This window comes from Cryptosporidium ryanae (assembly GCF_009792415.1).
Source record: "Cryptosporidium ryanae isolate 45019 chromosome Unknown contig_15, whole genome shotgun sequence".
NCBI lineage: Eukaryota > Apicomplexa > Conoidasida > Eucoccidiorida > Cryptosporidiidae > Cryptosporidium > Cryptosporidium ryanae.
This window is the reverse complement of record NW_027125571.1, coordinates 158,713-177,257: the sequence shown is the minus strand read 5'-3', so window position 1 is coordinate 177,257 and position 18,545 is coordinate 158,713. Positions and strand designations below refer to the sequence as shown.

General features: G+C 30.0%; 6 protein-coding genes across 6 annotated transcripts; 3 read left to right on the top strand and 3 right to left on the bottom strand.

Moving 5' to 3' along the window:
- Positions 1-356: 356 nt before the first annotated feature.
- On the top strand, positions 357-3,332 carry FG386_000659 (uncharacterized protein; the record flags this gene model as incomplete). The annotated part of the gene is made up of 1 exon (XM_067340003.1): positions 357-3,332. The coding sequence occupies one exon, from the start codon at positions 357-359 to the stop codon at positions 3,330-3,332; it is 2,976 nt and encodes a 991-aa protein (XP_067195682.1).
- A 246-nt stretch (positions 3,333-3,578) lies between these two features.
- On the bottom strand, positions 3,579-4,619 carry FG386_000658 (protein phosphatase-1 regulatory subunit 7 alpha2; the record flags this gene model as incomplete). The annotated part of the gene is made up of 1 exon (XM_067340002.1): positions 3,579-4,619. One exon carries the CDS (start codon positions 4,617-4,619, stop codon positions 3,579-3,581), a length of 1,041 nt encoding a protein of 346 aa, XP_067195681.1.
- A 437-nt stretch (positions 4,620-5,056) lies between these two features.
- On the bottom strand, positions 5,057-6,259 carry FG386_000657 (transcription factor with central bZIP transcription factor domain; the record flags this gene model as incomplete). The annotated part of the gene is made up of 1 exon (XM_067340001.1): positions 5,057-6,259. One exon carries the CDS (start codon positions 6,257-6,259, stop codon positions 5,057-5,059), a length of 1,203 nt encoding a protein of 400 aa, XP_067195680.1.
- An 826-nt stretch (positions 6,260-7,085) lies between these two features.
- FG386_000656 (uncharacterized protein) lies at positions 7,086-12,410 on the top strand (the record flags this gene model as incomplete). The annotated part of the gene is made up of 1 exon (XM_067340000.1): positions 7,086-12,410. The coding sequence occupies one exon, from the start codon at positions 7,086-7,088 to the stop codon at positions 12,408-12,410; it is 5,325 nt and encodes a 1,774-aa protein (XP_067195679.1).
- A 17-nt stretch (positions 12,411-12,427) lies between these two features.
- On the bottom strand, positions 12,428-16,561 carry FG386_000655 (alpha glucosidase-like family 31 glycosyl hydrolase; the record flags this gene model as incomplete). The annotated part of the gene is made up of 1 exon (XM_067339999.1): positions 12,428-16,561. One exon carries the CDS (start codon positions 16,559-16,561, stop codon positions 12,428-12,430), a length of 4,134 nt encoding a protein of 1,377 aa, XP_067195678.1.
- Positions 16,562-17,758: 1,197 nt separating this feature from the next.
- Positions 17,759-18,250, top strand: FG386_000654 (sporozoite antigen; the record flags this gene model as incomplete). The annotated part of the gene is made up of 1 exon (XM_067339998.1): positions 17,759-18,250. One exon carries the CDS (start codon positions 17,759-17,761, stop codon positions 18,248-18,250), a length of 492 nt encoding a protein of 163 aa, XP_067195677.1.
- Between the last annotated feature and the right edge of the window lie 295 nt (positions 18,251-18,545).

Here is an 18,545-nt window from a genome sequence, read left to right as displayed (position 1 = left end):
CATTTTAGGGACATTTGACAAATACAACAATATAGGATTTGAATTTAAGCAGAATAGTGAACAAAAATCGTCAATATAAAGATTACCGCTAAGTTAGTTTATTATTGGCCCTTTTTTCCTACATTATTTAAACGAGGAAAGGAAAGGGAGGTGTGCTTTTATTTTCGGCAAATACATACATATCCACGTACGTATCTTTTTTCCGTTTTCCAAACAAGTACAAAGAGTTTAGACGAAGGAATATTTGCTTATTGTTTAAATTAGGAGATTCAAGTTTAGGCAGATAACAGGATTTTTTGAGAAAGTTACGCTCAAAACTGCGAATCGAATTTATATCCGAGAAAATTGAGCTTTCAATGGACAAGTCAGAGTTTGCGTTTAGAGATGGCACAAAAAGGCCGATGGTAAAGACGTTGCCATCCGGTGGCAGAGGAAGCGTTGGGTTGGGTGCGAGTGGGAATCAGGGACCTACAACGTTTTCCAGAGCTCCGATTCCGAAATTTAGCATGGGAGGAGGCGGAAATTCAGGATTACCGGGACAGACGGTAGCGAATACAGGTCATATGTTTGGTGGAGTTAAAAAAAATGGAAGCAGTGCATTTACATTCAACAACGGTGGAATGGCTAAGGTTCTACCTAAGAGCTTCAACAGGATTAATTCGAAATACTCTGGCAATAATTCTATAGTTAAGGCAAAACCAACGGGTTTGGTCTTAAAGAATGAATATCTGTTTGGAGGATCGAATGAAGACTTTTCAAACTTTAGGAAGGTTTCTACGGATAATCAGGTTACCTCTGCACAACCATCTCCCAGGAAGTCACTCAGACTACAGCCGGACGACCCCGGTAGTGGCGATAAAAGAATTCCAACAAATGATGAATTAAGGTTGTTCAGCATCCCGCCTGTGACTTCGGCTGAGAGAAACAAGGTGGTTCCGAAAAAGTTCCAATCTAGAGGCCGTGATATTACATCTACAACGGCCGCTGTCGCTGGGTTAGCTGCAACCACTACCACGGCAGCAGTCGTATCAAAGACCATTCCAGCATCCGCCACAGTTGCGAGCAGTTACAATTATGCAGGAATGACGAGGGGTGGGAATACTGGAAGTGTGAACATAGGAGACTTCCCTAACTCAACAAAGCCAGGAGACAAAAGGACATCAACGGCAATGTATAAAACCAGCACGAGCGGCCAAAGCAACAGCGTTAACATTATAGATGGTATGGAGGTTATTGTTCCAAAAGGGGAAAGTGAAGATGCTTTTGGTATTAGGGGGGGTTATGAACATGCACAAATGGGGGATAACCACAGAAAAAGCGATAATATAGTGGCAGATCTAACAAGTCCGGACGAGGAGAGGCCTAGAAATTCAATATTGGATGTGTTTTCCAAAATAAAGAATCAAATAGTGAGCAGCAACAGTCTGTCATCGTTAGAAAGCAGAGTAAACGGTGTAGATAACAGAGAAGATCATGCGACAGACAGCACTTTGGGAGCAGGAGTCTTGGGTGTACAGGAGAGAAGGGACTCTTTTAAGGGGAAAATCGTTAAGTTAAGAACAATAGTCGAGTCAATAGTAAATATAGATCCTGAAGCAGGCGACAATAACAACATTCTTTTGGTACCACAAAACGTAAACAATCACAGATACTCAGAATCACAAGTTGTTAATGCCTTTGAGGGTAACGATGAGAATGAGCCTGCTGCCAGTGGCGTTGTCATAAACCAGGGTAGCATGGGTGTTGGCAGGACGAGTGTTCAGATGGTAAAGCTAAGTGATGCACAGAAGAAAGCGGAAAAAGGTCTGTACGAAGGTGGGAACACATTCAAACTAGACGAATATGGCTTGTACGGACATTTGAAATGGCTTTACGGCGAGGAGACGGATATTAATGTGGCAATAGGCCCACACGCAAAAGGGATTGAGATAGATGCCGTTAAAACAGATAAATCATATCATGTAAGTGAATTGGACCCAATTACACAGTCTAAAACTGCATCTAAAATAAGAAAGTGGGTAAATCCGATACACGGAAGAATATTTGTTGTGCTAACAACGTCCTTTGCTCTTGTTGGGATATTTTTTCAATCTTTGATATACAACCGTCTTAATAAATGGACAAGCACTAGTGGAAACTCCTCGTCAGATTGCGGAGGTGTTTACGTCGAGTCCTTCAGTATAAACTCAATGCTTGGTCCTTGTTCCAAAACTCTAAGTGCTCTCGGTGGTCTAGTTGTAAATGAGCTTAGAAAAGGCGAAATAATTCGTATGTTTTGGGCTATGTGGATGCATACTGGATTTATTCACATTGGCTTCAACGTGATATCACAAGCTCAACTAGGGTACATGATTGAGCCTGACTGGGGTATGCTGAGGTTCTTTTTGCTCTTTTTTTTATCGGGAGTGGGTGGGAATTTAGCTGTAGCCGTAATATCGCCGTGCTCCCTTACTGTTGGAAGTTCAGGTGGTCTGTTTGGAATCACAGCTGCCTCAATTCCGTACACGTTTGAGAATTGGGACAATTTACCGACACCAATGTTTATGTTCATTTTCAGTCTTATTTCGCTAGTTATTGGCATGATATTGTCTTTTACAGGGGTCACAAACCCATGGGCTCACATTGGTGGGTTTATTGTAGGGATTCTATACACATTTGCTACCATGAAAGCCTGTAAAGGGTGCTCTCCTGAAGACAGATTGGATCGCTACAACAGAATGGCTGCTCTCCCTCTTTTTAGATTGTTTATGAAGCAAGATAATGATTGGATAAAGAGGCAATTGGAAGAGAAGAAGAGGAAAAAAATAGATAAAAGAAACTCAAAAATAGCTCAACAGTGGAGAAAAAACCAAAGAATTAAAAAAAATGCTTTAATTAAGGAAATGAAGATCGAAAAGTCTGATTGCGACTATAATAATGACGGAATTGGACTTTTTGTTGATGATCACGGAATAAAAAGAAGAACAGACTTAATGATACTAATAGATCGTGTGCCTGTAGAGAAAGTTAAAATTGTCACCAAGTTAAAAATATTGCTTGGGCAAAGAATCAAGAGTTTCAAGGAGAAAAAACTTCTTTGGACTTTTAGAATACTCTCAGCGTTGCTCCTTATTATCTACTTTATTGTTGGATGGCTCGGCAGTCTGTATCCTCCTTTGTACTGGCCCAATCCCGTTGGAGTTATTTCTTTCTCAGATGGTGCTACCAAATGCGGATGTTGTTACGTCAACGATGTTTATACTTGTGGCAGTAATCCCAGTTTCATTGAATGGTGTGAAAAAAAAGGAGAGACTGCTCAACCTCAAAGAAGCATTTTTGGATTTGATTTCTAATTTTTATTTTAGCCTATTAGTCGTTAACGAATAATTGTTATATTTTAACAAAGCTCAATTATTGTGTTTTGAAATACAGTGAATCTGATGAGTATTGAATTATTCAATTTTAAAAACAAATAGTTAAATGCTTATAGGTAACTGCCATTATCAACATTTTTATTAGTTTATTAATGGTTTGTTGTTGCCGACTTTAAAATTTAAATCCAACATTTTCAGCTATGTTTTAAGCGGATTCACTATTTATTACTCTAGGTTTAATTTATTCTCGCCACTTCTAGTCAACGGTATTGCATCTAGCTGAATAATCCAGGGCAATATGCTTATTATTGACATCCTGTATGAGGGTCCAAGTCGATACTGTATTGGATTTTGCTCCAAGTAAAGTGTTTTAAGATTTGTTAACCTTTTCAGGTGCTTTATTTCGTTAATGTCTTCAATAGTGTTGTTGTTTAACCATAATTCTTCAATATTACTTATTTTTGATATCTCCTCTAATTTGCTTATTTTATTGCCACTCAAATCAAGTATTTGTAAGTTATTCAAATTGTTAAAGTAATTGATGGGTGGATCACATAACTGATTATTGCCTAAGTATAGTTCTGACACATTTTCAATGTTACGCACAAAATTTTCCGACCACTCTGTCAATCTGTTGCTTTGTAAACTTATTATACTTATATCATCATATTTTGGCATATCGTCCATTTTTACTATTTTGTTCTTCCCAAGCCATAATTCTTTTAATTTTTTTAAATGATCTATATTCTCTATTTTCCTTATATCGTTACTTCCCAATTCAAGCAACTCCAACTCAGTATTGTTTTCCAATCCATTAATTACTTTTATTTTGTTATTTGTCAAAAAAAGCTTTCTCAGTTTTTTGAGGTTATCCAAATTCTCTATTTTTCTTATACGATTAAATGATAAGTCCAATACCTCCAAATTATAAGACTTATCAAGATTCTCTATTTTTCGAATACTATTCTGATACAGTTCAAGAGTACTCAGCAACGGCAACTCATCCAAATTTTCTATTTTTTTAATGTGATTCGATATAAGCATCAGTGACGTTAATTTCTTGCATTTTGATAAATTTTCTATTTTAGCTATTCTTTCACATTGTATATTTATCTCCTTGTCATCTTCTGATACTTGATAATCAATCCCTATTCTCAAGCTTGTTACTGCCTCTTCGTTATTATCCTCTTTATTTTCATCTTTAGTATTATTATCCATAACATTGTCGTTCTTTTTTATCTCATAGACATGTTTATCTTCATTCATTTATTCCTTTATTTTGATTAATTATTCGAAAGTATTTTATTATCTCTTTTTGTTCTCTGATTTATTAAAATTATTTAATTAATTATACATATCAACAAAAAAATTGAATTAAAACAATAATTATAGAAAAAAAAATAAAGGTTGTTTCCTTTTGTATACTTGATCAGTTGCGACTTAATTAGCGCTGTTTGTAACAAAATAAATAATAGATTCGTTTTCCATTATTATAATAAAATTACTTCGTTTTCCATTTTCATAATCTACTCATTTTTGTTCATTTGTTAATAAAAGTTATTTGTCAATGTAAATTCAAAGCGTGTTTATTCATTAATTACATAAAACTCGGATTATAACATTTTTTATGTTTATTTTTAATTAATAGTGTGAGTTTTCTGGCGTATTTTTAATTTATTAATCAATATTTTTAATCATTGTAATTAGTATCCAACATTGTTTTGCTTATTCCATGAAATAGATGACTGTGCCCCAACCCAAGGAATTAAATCTATATTTGAATTAATATTTATTATTTGATTACAAATGTTATCATTCTTAATGTGGTCATTATTCAAAATAACGTTATTGTTCTTATTTTTTTCATCGATAGTCTTCTTATTACTGTACATTGTATTCCAAATATTTATGTTAGAATAGTCATCTATTGATACGAAATTGAAACCACAGTCAATTTCCTGATTCTTAGAGCAGTATTCTTCTATCTTATCTTTGGTATTAATATTGTCGATATTAGTATTGATACTATTGTTGTTATTATTACCGTTATTGTTGTTTTTATTATTATTATTACTATTATTATCATCATCATTATTATTCTTAATATTCACAAATTCATTTTGTGATTCAATTACATTTATGTTTCCACCTGCATAATATTCCGGATATTTATATTCATTCTTTATTTGAGGAATTAATTCTATGTTTTCATATAATTTTGAGTATTTGACATGCAATTCCTGTAATTCATTAGTCAATTCAACTATTCTTGCTCGTAGGCTGATATTCTCTTGAATCAAATTTTGCCTCTCTATTTTTTGTTTGTCTCTATGTTTTTGTGCAGACTGTCTGTTCCTGATCATTTGCATTATTTTTTTCTGGATAGATTGTGGTAATTCACTAAACTCTTGTGAATTTGTGTCAATTAATGAGCTGTACTTAATTATATTCTGATAATTTCGTTCTATTTGAGAACCATTTGAAGTGCCAATATTGTTTTTGACATCAATGTCCAATTTCGTAATCCTTTTATGCTTTCTTTTTTTATTATTTAACCTCTGTATCACTATTTCATCTATATTTTGGTTTGATAAATTCATATTTTTTGGGGATATTAAATTTATGTCCTGGTTTATTAATAAGTAATTACTTTTTCTTTCCTCCAGTAGTGAGAAGTGATTCTCTATGTTGCCGATTATATTATGGCTATTGTTGCAAATGTGAGTGTGATTGTTAGTATTATCAAACAATATCTCATCAATCATTTGCTTGCTTCTTGGGGAACTAATTGTATTGTTTGTTGATAACGAACTCCTATAGCTGTTTCTTTGAACATTATAATTTGTTATTCCATCACTTGTACAAGGAGATAATAATTTATTGTTTAATCCGTAGTCGCAACTCATATTATCATTTGGTTTTAAACCTCGAAATGCTTGACCTGATGTTACAAATTAAATTAAACTATATACATTTATATATATATATATATATATGTATATTTATATACACGTATACGTACATATTTTTTTTAAAAATTAGTATGTTGTTGATATTTCATGAAAAAAACTCATAAATATTGCTGTCAACAATTGTTTTAATTATTTCACTTATTGTTTTATTCCTGAAGAAAAAAAACCTATTACAATTTATACTTTAAATTAATTAGATTAAAATTAATTGCTTTTATTATGAAACAAAATAATATAACACGTGTTTACATGCATTTGCGACAATATTTGCATTTTTTCCAATGATTTTTTCGGGCATCCACATGCGTTTGATACCGGTATAATATTTATATATATATATATATATATATAAATATTTTGTATTTAAATAACAATTTGAATATCAGTAATTACCGGAATTGTGTTTAAGCCATGCTAAGATTTAAAAACAAAACTCCGCTATTAAATTTATAATTAACAAACTGGCTAAGTAATTATTCAAGTTTTACTATTAAAATTATTTCGCTATATTTGCTAACATGTTTCATGTTATTTTTGACATGCTTTTACCGGGAAAACAAAAGCGCAAGGCGAGTACCCCACAAAATACATGTATAAAAAAACGGAAGAGGTGGAACGAAATTAACGAGAAAAAAGTAAAAAAATTTCATCAGTTAAATTATTAAGATAGAAATTAATATATTGCTGTTATAGTATTATTTTTGGTCTTTGCGTAATTAGATAAAGCGGTGATAATTTTTATCACTTAAAACTCTAAATTATGAATAAAAGGCATAAAAAGAAAGTTGAGGGACTGGAATTATCCAACAAAAATGGAATTATGAATGACTCTAGCAATGTATTATCAGCAAAGAGGAAAAATTTGAATTTTTCTGGTTCTTCAAAACGTTTTATAGGTAGTGCAAGAAGGTTTTCAATATCAAAATTAACTGTTTCCTTAAAGGATTTTGATTTAAATGAGGAATTTAACTGTTGGGAACACTATAAAAATATAGAAAAAGGTGAGGCAAATATCGATGAATCAATATTATTAGACAGTTCAAATTTAGAAAGTTACACAAAATTATTTAATTCATTTTACTCAAGTATTTTATTAGGAACTGGGAATTATATACATGATATAACGCAAGTTTGGAATAATTTTATAACCAGCAGTGGATATTGTACAGAGAATAGTAAGAACGAGTTAGATATACTTTTAAGAATGTTTTTTGGTAAACTTTTTATAAATATAAGTTTAGGTGATGTCAAGGGTTATTACTCCGCAATGATTTATTTGTTAGTATCTTCATTACCATGTAAACCACAAATTACAACGGTGTTAAGACCATACATTATAAGAAAAATAATGAGAATGATAAACGAAAGTGTTATGAAAAATAATAACAATATCAATAAAAACAATAAGAAACCCAAGAAAAAAAGTAAAAAAAATGATTCTGAATCTGACATTGATTCAAATGATTTAGAACAAAGTGACAAAGAAAACGTATTTTCTGGATTTGAAAAAATAGAGCAGGGTGAAAACATTATTGATTTACAGTTAAAGTTAATAAATTGTTTGGTATTGTTCTGTAGAAACATAGATATTTCAAATAACACTTCAAAAGCTGGCTTAGAGGGTTTTAATGAATTTATTGAAGGTTTAACTGAATTGTTAATATATAACAACGAGTATCAATTAACAAGTTCGAAGGAAATAGATAATTTTAGAATAACAATCTCAAAGTTGATAGATTATTCTTCGAATTTTAATTTGAAATTAATATCATCTTTTATCGAAAACAAGAATTTTAGCATATCAAGAATGATTTCAATATGCATACTAATATTATTTATCAATATTGGAGAGAACAGGTATATAAAACATGCGAGCGATTATAAAGATGTAAAAAGTAAAAGATTTAGAGTGATTAAACTTGAATCGGTGAATATTGAGATAGTTTTGTATTCAATAATAGTATTATTTAAAAAATTGATTCCACTTTCAATAATAGGAAACGAGGTTTATGCATCAGGTTCATTAAATACTAGTGTTAGTGGGAATAAAAGTCAAAATGCTTTAAACCAGCTGATTTTTAAATTAATAAGAGATATAGTCGTGTTATTTCCAGAGATAATATATCCAAATATACTGTTGATAATAGGGAGAATATCTGAAATACAATACTCTCTGGAGCTGGAGAATAGCGTCAATGGGTCGGAAAATTATCATGAAAGTGACAAAGAAGATGGTTCAGTTGTATTATCCGATTCAGAGAAGAGTTATGAAAATGAAAATAAGAAACAAGAGAAATTATTATATGGAATAGAGGTTTTAAAAGAGCTTGCAAATAGTATAAGGAGTAACAAGTATTACTATATTGACGATATACTATCGTCAAAACTTTATGATAATAATGTGATATCAAAGAATGAAATATTTTTGAATGATCCGTTTATAGGTTTTATTTTCTCATTGTATTTGCTGGCGAGCGATAAATCAGAGGCAAGACAAAGTATAATTGATCAAATACACTCTTTATTAATTCCGTCTATAATTGAATCATCAGAAGACAAGTATTCAGCGAAAATATTACTTTTTGATACATTAAAGCAATCTTTATTTGATGAAGATGACAATTCAATAGAGAATATTAAAGAAATAAATTCATTTATTTCATTTTTATCAAGTTACATGATAGATTATAAATTAAACACACTTGATGACGAAAACATGCATACAATTAATGTAAATTACTTCCCATTTAAATACCCACATTTGATATATAGAAGAATAATGTCTATATTGCCATTTATGTTCCACTCATCGAAACCAAATTATAGAATAATTGCAATCGACATTACAGGACATATATTACAACTAAACTCATCGTTATTATTGTTGTCTAATTTTACGCAAAATATTAAAGATGAATTAAATTTTAATTTGGTTATAAATAAAAATGATACAATAATAGAAAGAGAGAAAAAAATATTTAACAAATTGTTTATACTAATAGAAAAAACGTTCAATAGCATTACAAATAGTGTTGAGTACACGGACAATAAAGATGATATTAATATTAGAAATAACAAAAATGCTAATTCATCGAGAACCAGCAGTGCGAGACAGAGTATAGAATGGTCCGGAATAACAATGGAGAGTAGAATAGACGACAGTAATATTAATTTTGCACAATGTGAAATGGTACTGCAGTTGTATAATGTAATTTTGTTTTTATTAGAAAGAACAAAAGACATATCGCCAAATGTAAGAATAAAGTCAGTTTCAATATTGTCCTTAGTGATAACTGCAATATATGAATTACTTAATGAGAGTTCGGAGGGTAAAAAATCATTTATTGATGGTTTAGGCATAATGATTGATGATTTTGTTCAAAGTAACAGACCAATTGTTCCAATTATGGACATAATCATTGAGTTTGTATTTGATGAGAAAGCAATATGCAGAAAAGGATCATTATTGTTGTGGGACAGCTTTTTTAATTATATAAAGTTAAAAAATGCAAATATATTAAGCAAAAAAAACCATATATTGCAGATATTTAAAAGTACATTAACAGATTCGTCTATAATAGTGAGAAGGCACTCACTTCAAAGTTTGTATACATTGTATTATTATTCGCCACAGTATAAATGGATATCTAATATGTGGATAAATTATGGTTTGCCGACAATAATAGATACTGAGAATATCATAGTTGAAAAAACAACAGAAATATGTCACAGCATGCTATTGGAGCAAATAAAAAAATTATCAGAGTATATGACAAATTACGACAATAAGGATAGTATTCATCAATATATAATAAATATGAAAAGTGAATATGTGTTTTCTTGGACATCGTTAAAGAGCAATAAGGAAAACCAAATACAGATAATAAGTTTATATAGAATGTCTATAAGAAATATAATTAAAAAATATCCATTATTATTACAGCCACTACTTGAATTTTTAAACACATTTATTCACTTTTTTTTCCAGTTATTGAATTGTAGCACAGATAGCAGTTTATCAGAAAAAAAAATTGAATTTCCAGATCTACCGTTTATAATTATGGAGGAAATGTACGTTTACATTAACCAAAACAATAAAATCGATATACAAAACGACAACATGTACATATTGACGGAAAATATATATAAGATATTGGAAATGTGTATTGTAAATGAATATGATGATAAGAAATTGATGAACAGTTCAATATCACTAAATAACCTACTATTAATTACAAACTCGTTACTTGAAATATATAAATTAATAATATCACTTTACAATATTCATATAAACACGGATAATAATAAAAATAAGCTGTTATTGTTATATGGGAAAATAATATGCAATAACGATAGTTTCTATTCCAGGTTAACAAAAATATTGATAAATTATGACGAATCTGACAAAAACGAAAATATTTTTTTGAAAACAATGGTTTCATCTTCATCACTGTCGACAATATTGTACTTAATATATTTGTGGGACGAAATAAATGAAAAAAAGAATAACAAAAGGAACATTAATTCTCAGTTGCTAAACGGCAACAGGTTTGTTGGAAGTTCCGAGATCAAATGTATTCTTCCGGAAATATCAGACGGGTCAAAAAATATAGAACTCATATATATTGGTTGCATATACAAGCTATCAAATCAGATAAATGCAATAAGACAAAATAAGACAACCAGTAGTGTTTTTTTAAACATAAGAATACTTGGGGAGTTGTTTTTGTTAAATTATACATTGACAAACATGAATATAAATTCACCGAACAAGGAGAAGAAAGAGGTAATAAAAATAATGGAAATAATAGATTCAAGTAATGTAGAGTTGATAATACCTTATATTGAAGAATTGTACAAGTATTACGGAAATATTTATTTAAACTACCAGAATAATAGTGATTATAACAATGAAATGGGTATAAAAGATATAGAGTCTATAATGAGTGCATTAATATTGGTACTAGGACAAGGTTGTTATTCAAGCAACAATATTGCAAACAATATAATAAAGCATTACTTGATACCAGAGGTATTAGATAACAACACGCCACTTTCAATAAGAAATAACATTATAATACTACTACATGATTTGTATATATTACATACAACACTAGTTGATCCACATTTGTCAAGTTTATTTAACATGGTAATAAAGGGCAGAATGGAAAATGATACTCAAGACAACTCTTTAATACTGAGAAAGCAAACAATTATATTGCTTTCTGATTTAATTGGACAGGGATACATAAAATTGAGAGGGTCTTATTTTTTAAAGTTGTTAAACTCATTAGTGGATAGAAATAGTAATATAAGAAATATAGCACACGGAATATTTGAAAGAATACTGTTAAAGACAAATATGTCAATATTAGTACAAAATTTTGTAGAAATAATGTGTTACTTAAACAATTGGTTGGATCACCCATGTATAAAAGCACTAAATATGAATGATAAGATGTCAGTTAAAAAGAACTCAGAATCAATAATAAATGAATTTAAAGAGGAGGAAAAAATATATATATTTAGGTTCATATTTAATCATTTAAGCGATAAACAAAAAAACGAAATAATAACTAGAATAGTTCATGATTTTCTGGCTTTATTTGTTGATCAGAGTAATGTATTAAAATTGCCAGAGTCGCATGACACAAACGAGGGAAAAACACTCAGAGATGCTCTTTATCTGTTATATTCTCCAGAATTATGTATTTACCATAAATATTCAAAAAGATCATTTAATAAAATACCTACAAAGATAGATAGTAACAATGTTTATTCTGAAGAAAGCGAATCAATTATACAAGAAAATAATAATGTCATTGAGTCTAGCGATTTAAACGGTAAAAGCTGCACAAATATATTATTAAAAGAATTAATACAAGCAAGTCTAGCCATTGATATAATACCAACTCTGTTGTCTTTAAAACACCTAATGAAACAATCGTGTTCGCCATTTATAAAAGATATACACAAATGTATTGGTGAATTATTAAAGGACTACAAAAATAATTTATCTTCTATTATTCAAGACAATACATTAATTAAAGAATTGGAATACGACTTCAAGATGGGTTTGATTTAATTAAACTCCTACTTACCTCATGCATATATTAGTATTTTCCAGTCATTAGATAACAAGTTAATCATTTTATTTGTGTTTATTTCAATTTCATATGTGTTTTCTTCGTTATCTATCTCTTCTTTCCCATAACGGGTCATTTTTTTAACAGAAAAATCCAATATTTTAACGATGTAATAGTCGTTTATGTACGTATTCTTGAGCAATACGGCTAATGGTTTATGAGCCAATCCGTATATACATATATACTCCAAATATAAGTCGTTTCTGTATACCCATTTGTTTCTCAAAACGTCTATGTTAGATGACACATCAACGAAGTTGTTTCTTCTGTTATCATATATTCTTAGTGTTTTGTGTTTTGAAAGTATTTGGTAAACTATTTTGCTACAAGCTACTGTTGTTGATATCTTTTGAATCGCCGTTGGAGTACTGTTTGTGACTAATGAATTTGATGACGAAGACGTTGAATAAAAGGAGGAAGATGATATTGATGAGTAAATTGATGATGGAGTTGCTTGAGGCGACTTTAACAACAAATTTGTCATTGAATTTCCATTTGACAAATTAGGTGTTATATTATCAGTTTGCTCCAAATATAATAATTTTGATTTACTAAGTATTCTCCCATTTTTTTGTTTGAAATCAGTCAACGAAGATGTTTCTGATTTTAATATTGAATCAGATCCAGAATATAGATACGAACCTGAACCTGAATCTAAATCAGATATTGAGTCTGATCCAAAAGAGGAAGAAGATTTAGATTGAAATCCTGAATATGAAGCAGAAAATGAACCGTAAGATGATAGAGATTCTGGTTTCGGTAATATTAATTTATTATTTTTATTCTCTTTAATTATTATATTAAACTCGTTATATACAAATTCCCCAGAAAGATAGTTATAAGAAACTCCATCATCTAAGAATACTGTTCCTTTAGCTAAACTCACTTTAGAAACTTTGTTTGTATCACTTAAATCGACTTTGTGTAATTTAAGGTATAATTTTAACCTTAATGGTAGTTGTAATTGTTGTATTGAGGACAATACACCTCCTTTTTGATATGGTATTATACTAGATTCTTTAACATAACAGGGAAGTGGTTCTTTTTCGTCAAGTATACACTCAAATACATAATTGGAACTATTTAATGTATAAAATGTAGAAGAATAATAGTCATACCATGTAGTAATTTCATTAAAGTTGTTATTTGGCAGTATTACAGTTATTGATGTTTTATTGTTTACTTCAGCGTTAATTCTATTATTACATATGCATTTATTTTGTGTAGTATTATATATAAGTAGCGTATTTCCAACTAAAAATGAATTATTCTCACATATGTCAAATATTGAACTCTTCAGTATGTTGCTATCAACTGACATATATTCAAATAACAACCAACTAAATGGTTTTAGTATTGGTATTCCATATAGCGAATAATTTAATGAAATTGTATACCAAAATGATAGCAATTCGTATCTAATGTTCACCTGTTTTCTAATTACATCCATTATTACATCTTCAAATTCCCAAGGCTCTCTATTTGGCGAGTCAATATGACAGTGTACTCTATAAAATGGCATCCATATTGATAATTTATGCCAATTCAATAATAAGCATACACATGGGTGTCCGTAAAAACCACCCACATCTGATCCTGTATATGATACACCACAAATAGAATTTGTGAGGTTCATAGGTATTACATTTGTAAACGAATCATAGTCTGATTTATTGTCTCCGGTCCATGTGTAACAGTAACAATGAGAACCCACAAAAAATGATCTTGTAAGTATAAATGGCCTTTGTATATTTTTTATTACATTATTAAGTGACATTATATCATCTTCAAATACCAGTCTATTTCCTTTAGATATCATATCTAGAATTAACTTGTCTGTTTTAATTCTTTCACTTAATTCATCATTTGAATTCATTTTTATGTTATCACTATTTGTATTATTGTTACTTTTTACAGACGAAACTATTTCGTTAGTATTTGATATTTCATTTAACATTATTATTCTTTGTGTTGCTGATGTTAATAAACCAGTAAATGTTGATTTTAAGTGATAATAACTGTATATGTTGTGTACTTGTCTATGCTCAATATTATTATGAAAAGAATACTTGGGTAACGTCAATTCCGATGACGAGAAAACTGAAGGTTCATTCATATCTATCCAAAATCCTATATTTGAATAATTCATTATTGGGTAATATTTTTCTGTATAAAGCAGTGAATATATATCCCTTACCTTTGAATTTAAAAAGTCAGGATACTTTACTTTACCTGGCCAACATATTCCTACAAAATGTTCCCATTTATGTTGACTTCTTATTTTTACCCAGTTTGACTTTTTATCAATATTACTCCCAATTAATTCATCGTTATTTAATAATTTATATACATGATATTCGTTATTTACATGTATATGTGGGTCTGCTATCACCACTAGATTACGGCCTTTCGCATCTAATTCATTTAACATTTCAGAAACATTATTGAATTTATTCTCGTTCCATGTAAAACATTTTCTTTTGTCTAAATGCTCAATATCTAACCATATTGAATCCAGTGGTATATTGTTTTGTTCGTACTTTTTAGATATTTCCAATACCTGACTACGTGTAAAGTAATTCCAACGTGATTGGTGTTTACCTAACCCAAATTTTGGTGTTAACAAAGGAAAACCTGTAATTATGTGGTAGTTATAATACAAATTCTCTATATTGTCAGAAACACATAAAAATAGATCAATTATTCCTGTCTCCGATACCCACCATACATCTATATTGTTATTTCTAAATGCATCAATTCCACTATTTTCCTTGTTATCAAATTCTCTTTTTATATCCATAAATGTGTCTGATGGATTTAACCATAGCACTCCTGAAACATATTTTTCTCTGGAGTGTAAGTTTACTAAAAATGGAACTGAACCATATAGTGCATCTGGCTTATCATTGTCATACGCAAAAACGTCCAAATTATAAAATCTATAAGAACTTTTGTATCTCTGCAAACCCATCTTTGAACAGTGTTCTGATCCACCATATATTCCAATTGAATTGTGAATTCTTATATCAGTTCCTACTGAAGTAGGACCATAGACTTTATAGTCCGGAAATCTATCATATATATCAAACCAACTGTTTTTTGTGTAAATGTCATAAGCGTCTATAGTTTTATACTTTGATGAATTCGTAGAATTGTTTATATTAATGCTTTTATTATCATTTTCATTTGTTCTTTTGTTTCTTTCACCAAATATCTTCCAACCCCTTTTTTGATATTTTCTTTCTTCTAAAACACTGTTTATTTCAGTAATATAATCAATTATGCCTATTTTTTTTTCCATTAAATCAAATGTGTCATTGTAATTGTAGTTTATAGCTTTGCTAACATTATTCATTTTCATTGAATCCTCTCTCTTAATTGAACCTTGTGAAGTTGGAACGAATGGTCTTGCTCTTTCAAAATTAAAGTTTCCATTATAATTTACTGAATGAATTATTTTATCGTTTATATATGTTTCTATTTTAAACGGGTTGTGTATTATTTTTAATTTGAATATATATTTACTTTCAGTTGAGTTAAATAAATCATTATTATATGTGTTAATATTACTTATATAAAAACATATTGAGGTTGAATTATCTTTTTTTGATATATTTAATAAGTTCTTGTTTTTAATCAAAAAATGATTATCCAAAATTCTATCCTTTATCACATCGTTGTATTGTAACTTGTATCTTTCAAATTTCACAAATTGATTCGTTTCATTAACCCTCAACCTCATTGAACCAATGGTATATAAGTTAATACTAACTTCCAAAGGTGGTAGTTTTTTATTATAATTATTTAATAATGAAAAGGATACTGTGCATACTTTTCCTTTGGTTATGTTTTCATCACATATTAATATCGAAGATTTTTCTAAAAACCATACTGAAAAATTAATGTCGTTACTTCTCATTTCATTAACATGGTTTCGAAATGCCCTGTATCTTATTGCAAATGGTGACGTTTTCTCGTTTCTCTGTTTCTTCCTTTTAGAGTAGGTCAATATTACTCCCATTAATGACCTCACTGCTTTTATTAGCTTCATTCTAATATATTTTACACCAAATCCTCTCTTGTATTTCATATTATTTCATTATATGCAATTAAACCCTAAAATTCACTTTTTGTTATATAGGTGTATTGAATTAACTTAAAGTATAAACTTATTAGATTTTGCTTATAGTGGTTGAATGTTTCTGTAATAAACAAAATTAAAATTCGAACATCAAAAATATAAACACATTTTCTCTGTTTGCTTTATTCAGAGGCTAGTTTATTTTTATTAGTTTTAATTTAACTAATATTATTTTCTCAAAATAATATTTCTTCATATTACAGCGCTTTAAACATGCTTCGAAATATGAATTTTTTATATGATTCGCAACATTGCTTTCATATGAAATGTAAAATTGTCCAGATAATACTGCATTTGCTAAAATCCAATTACTTCTTCAAAATTGATGTCTATTACAGTCATGTTTACCCTGCTACTGCCTATCTCTTCATATTTAATATGCAAAAACCACCCTCGCTTTTATTTTAATATGCTACATCCTGCGAAAATTATTAAGAATTCACGATATAAAAGGCAATAACGACAGAAACAAAAAATCGCATCTCTAAATTTTCACCATTCTACCTAACATTATTTTTGTCCACATAAAAAAAGTGCCTATTTTTTGCACCGGTACACCAACAAAAGTGCACATTTCATGCATGCAACTGTGGATGCAAAACAACAGAGGTAGACACTTCAAATTAATTAAATATCGAAGCAGAGAATAAAGAAATATGTGAAAGTATCAAAAACAAGTCAGAAATTTGAAATTTTTGTGCAAAAAGGAAGAAGGAAACACGATTAATGTGCACTTAAGTTTGACAGTGAAACCAATTTAAAAAAGTGAAAGTTAGATACAATACTAAGAGATAAAACACTCGCCTTCATGTTCCAAAAATAACTATGAATCACTCTTATTCAGCCCACCTACATTATTTTATTCAAACATTTGCCTAAATTGCTATCGTAATTTTATATTTAATCTATTTTTTGAAATATTATTTTAATTACACGTAATGGCGGTATAGACATGACGCTAAATCCTTTAGTTACGCGTATATGCGTGTACATATCCAATTAATACATGTAAAAAAGTGAGAGATATAGAGAGTTAGATACCATTCGAATCATTTTATTAAAAGAGAACGCATATCAGTTCTTTTCTGTGATTATTTAGAAATATAAAATCATTTGTATAGTAATTTCCTTCTTACTGTATTGACGATGTCTGATTGGGATACTATCGTAAAAGAGTGGCTGATCGACACAGGAAGCGTATGTGCAGGTGGACTTTGTTCTACATCTGATGGTGCACTGTACGCAGCCAGTATTGATGAAGGTGATGCATGGCAAACTCTCGTAAGGGAAGATCACGAGGAGAGTGTAATTCAAGCAGACGGTGTTTCAGAGGCACCTGAAATGATTAACGATCAGTCTACAATACTGCAGGCAATTAACGAAGGAGTGGCTCCAAAGGGTGTTTGGATTGGCGGAAACAAATACAAGATTATTCGTGTAGAGAAGGATTTTCAGCAAAACGATGTATCCGTTCATGTGATTTTCTGCAGCAAGCCACAAGGAGGTTGCTTCATTATCGATACCCAAAATGGTTCGGCTATTATTGCAATTTATGACGAGAACAAGGAGCAATCCTCTGGAAATTGCAAGAAGGTTGCATTGCAACTTGCCGAGTATCTCGTTTCTCAAGGTTATTAAACTATTCTCTTAAAAAAATGAAGAGGAGTGTCATTTGACATCAAAGTTTTGAAGCAAATCTTGAAAGTATAACATTTGTCACCTCAAAACGTAAAGAATAATTCTATTATGTATACTGGTTATTTCTACTTTGTACTGATAAACATATTTCCTTATCCGTGCCTATTGCGTTTTTATTAGATGAAAGTAGAATAGTATATAGATAAAACAGGCAAATGGTTATTATTGGTGATTCATCTTTCTGGTTTAGTACCTCGTATGTATGCAGTATATATACATATATGAATCAGCATAT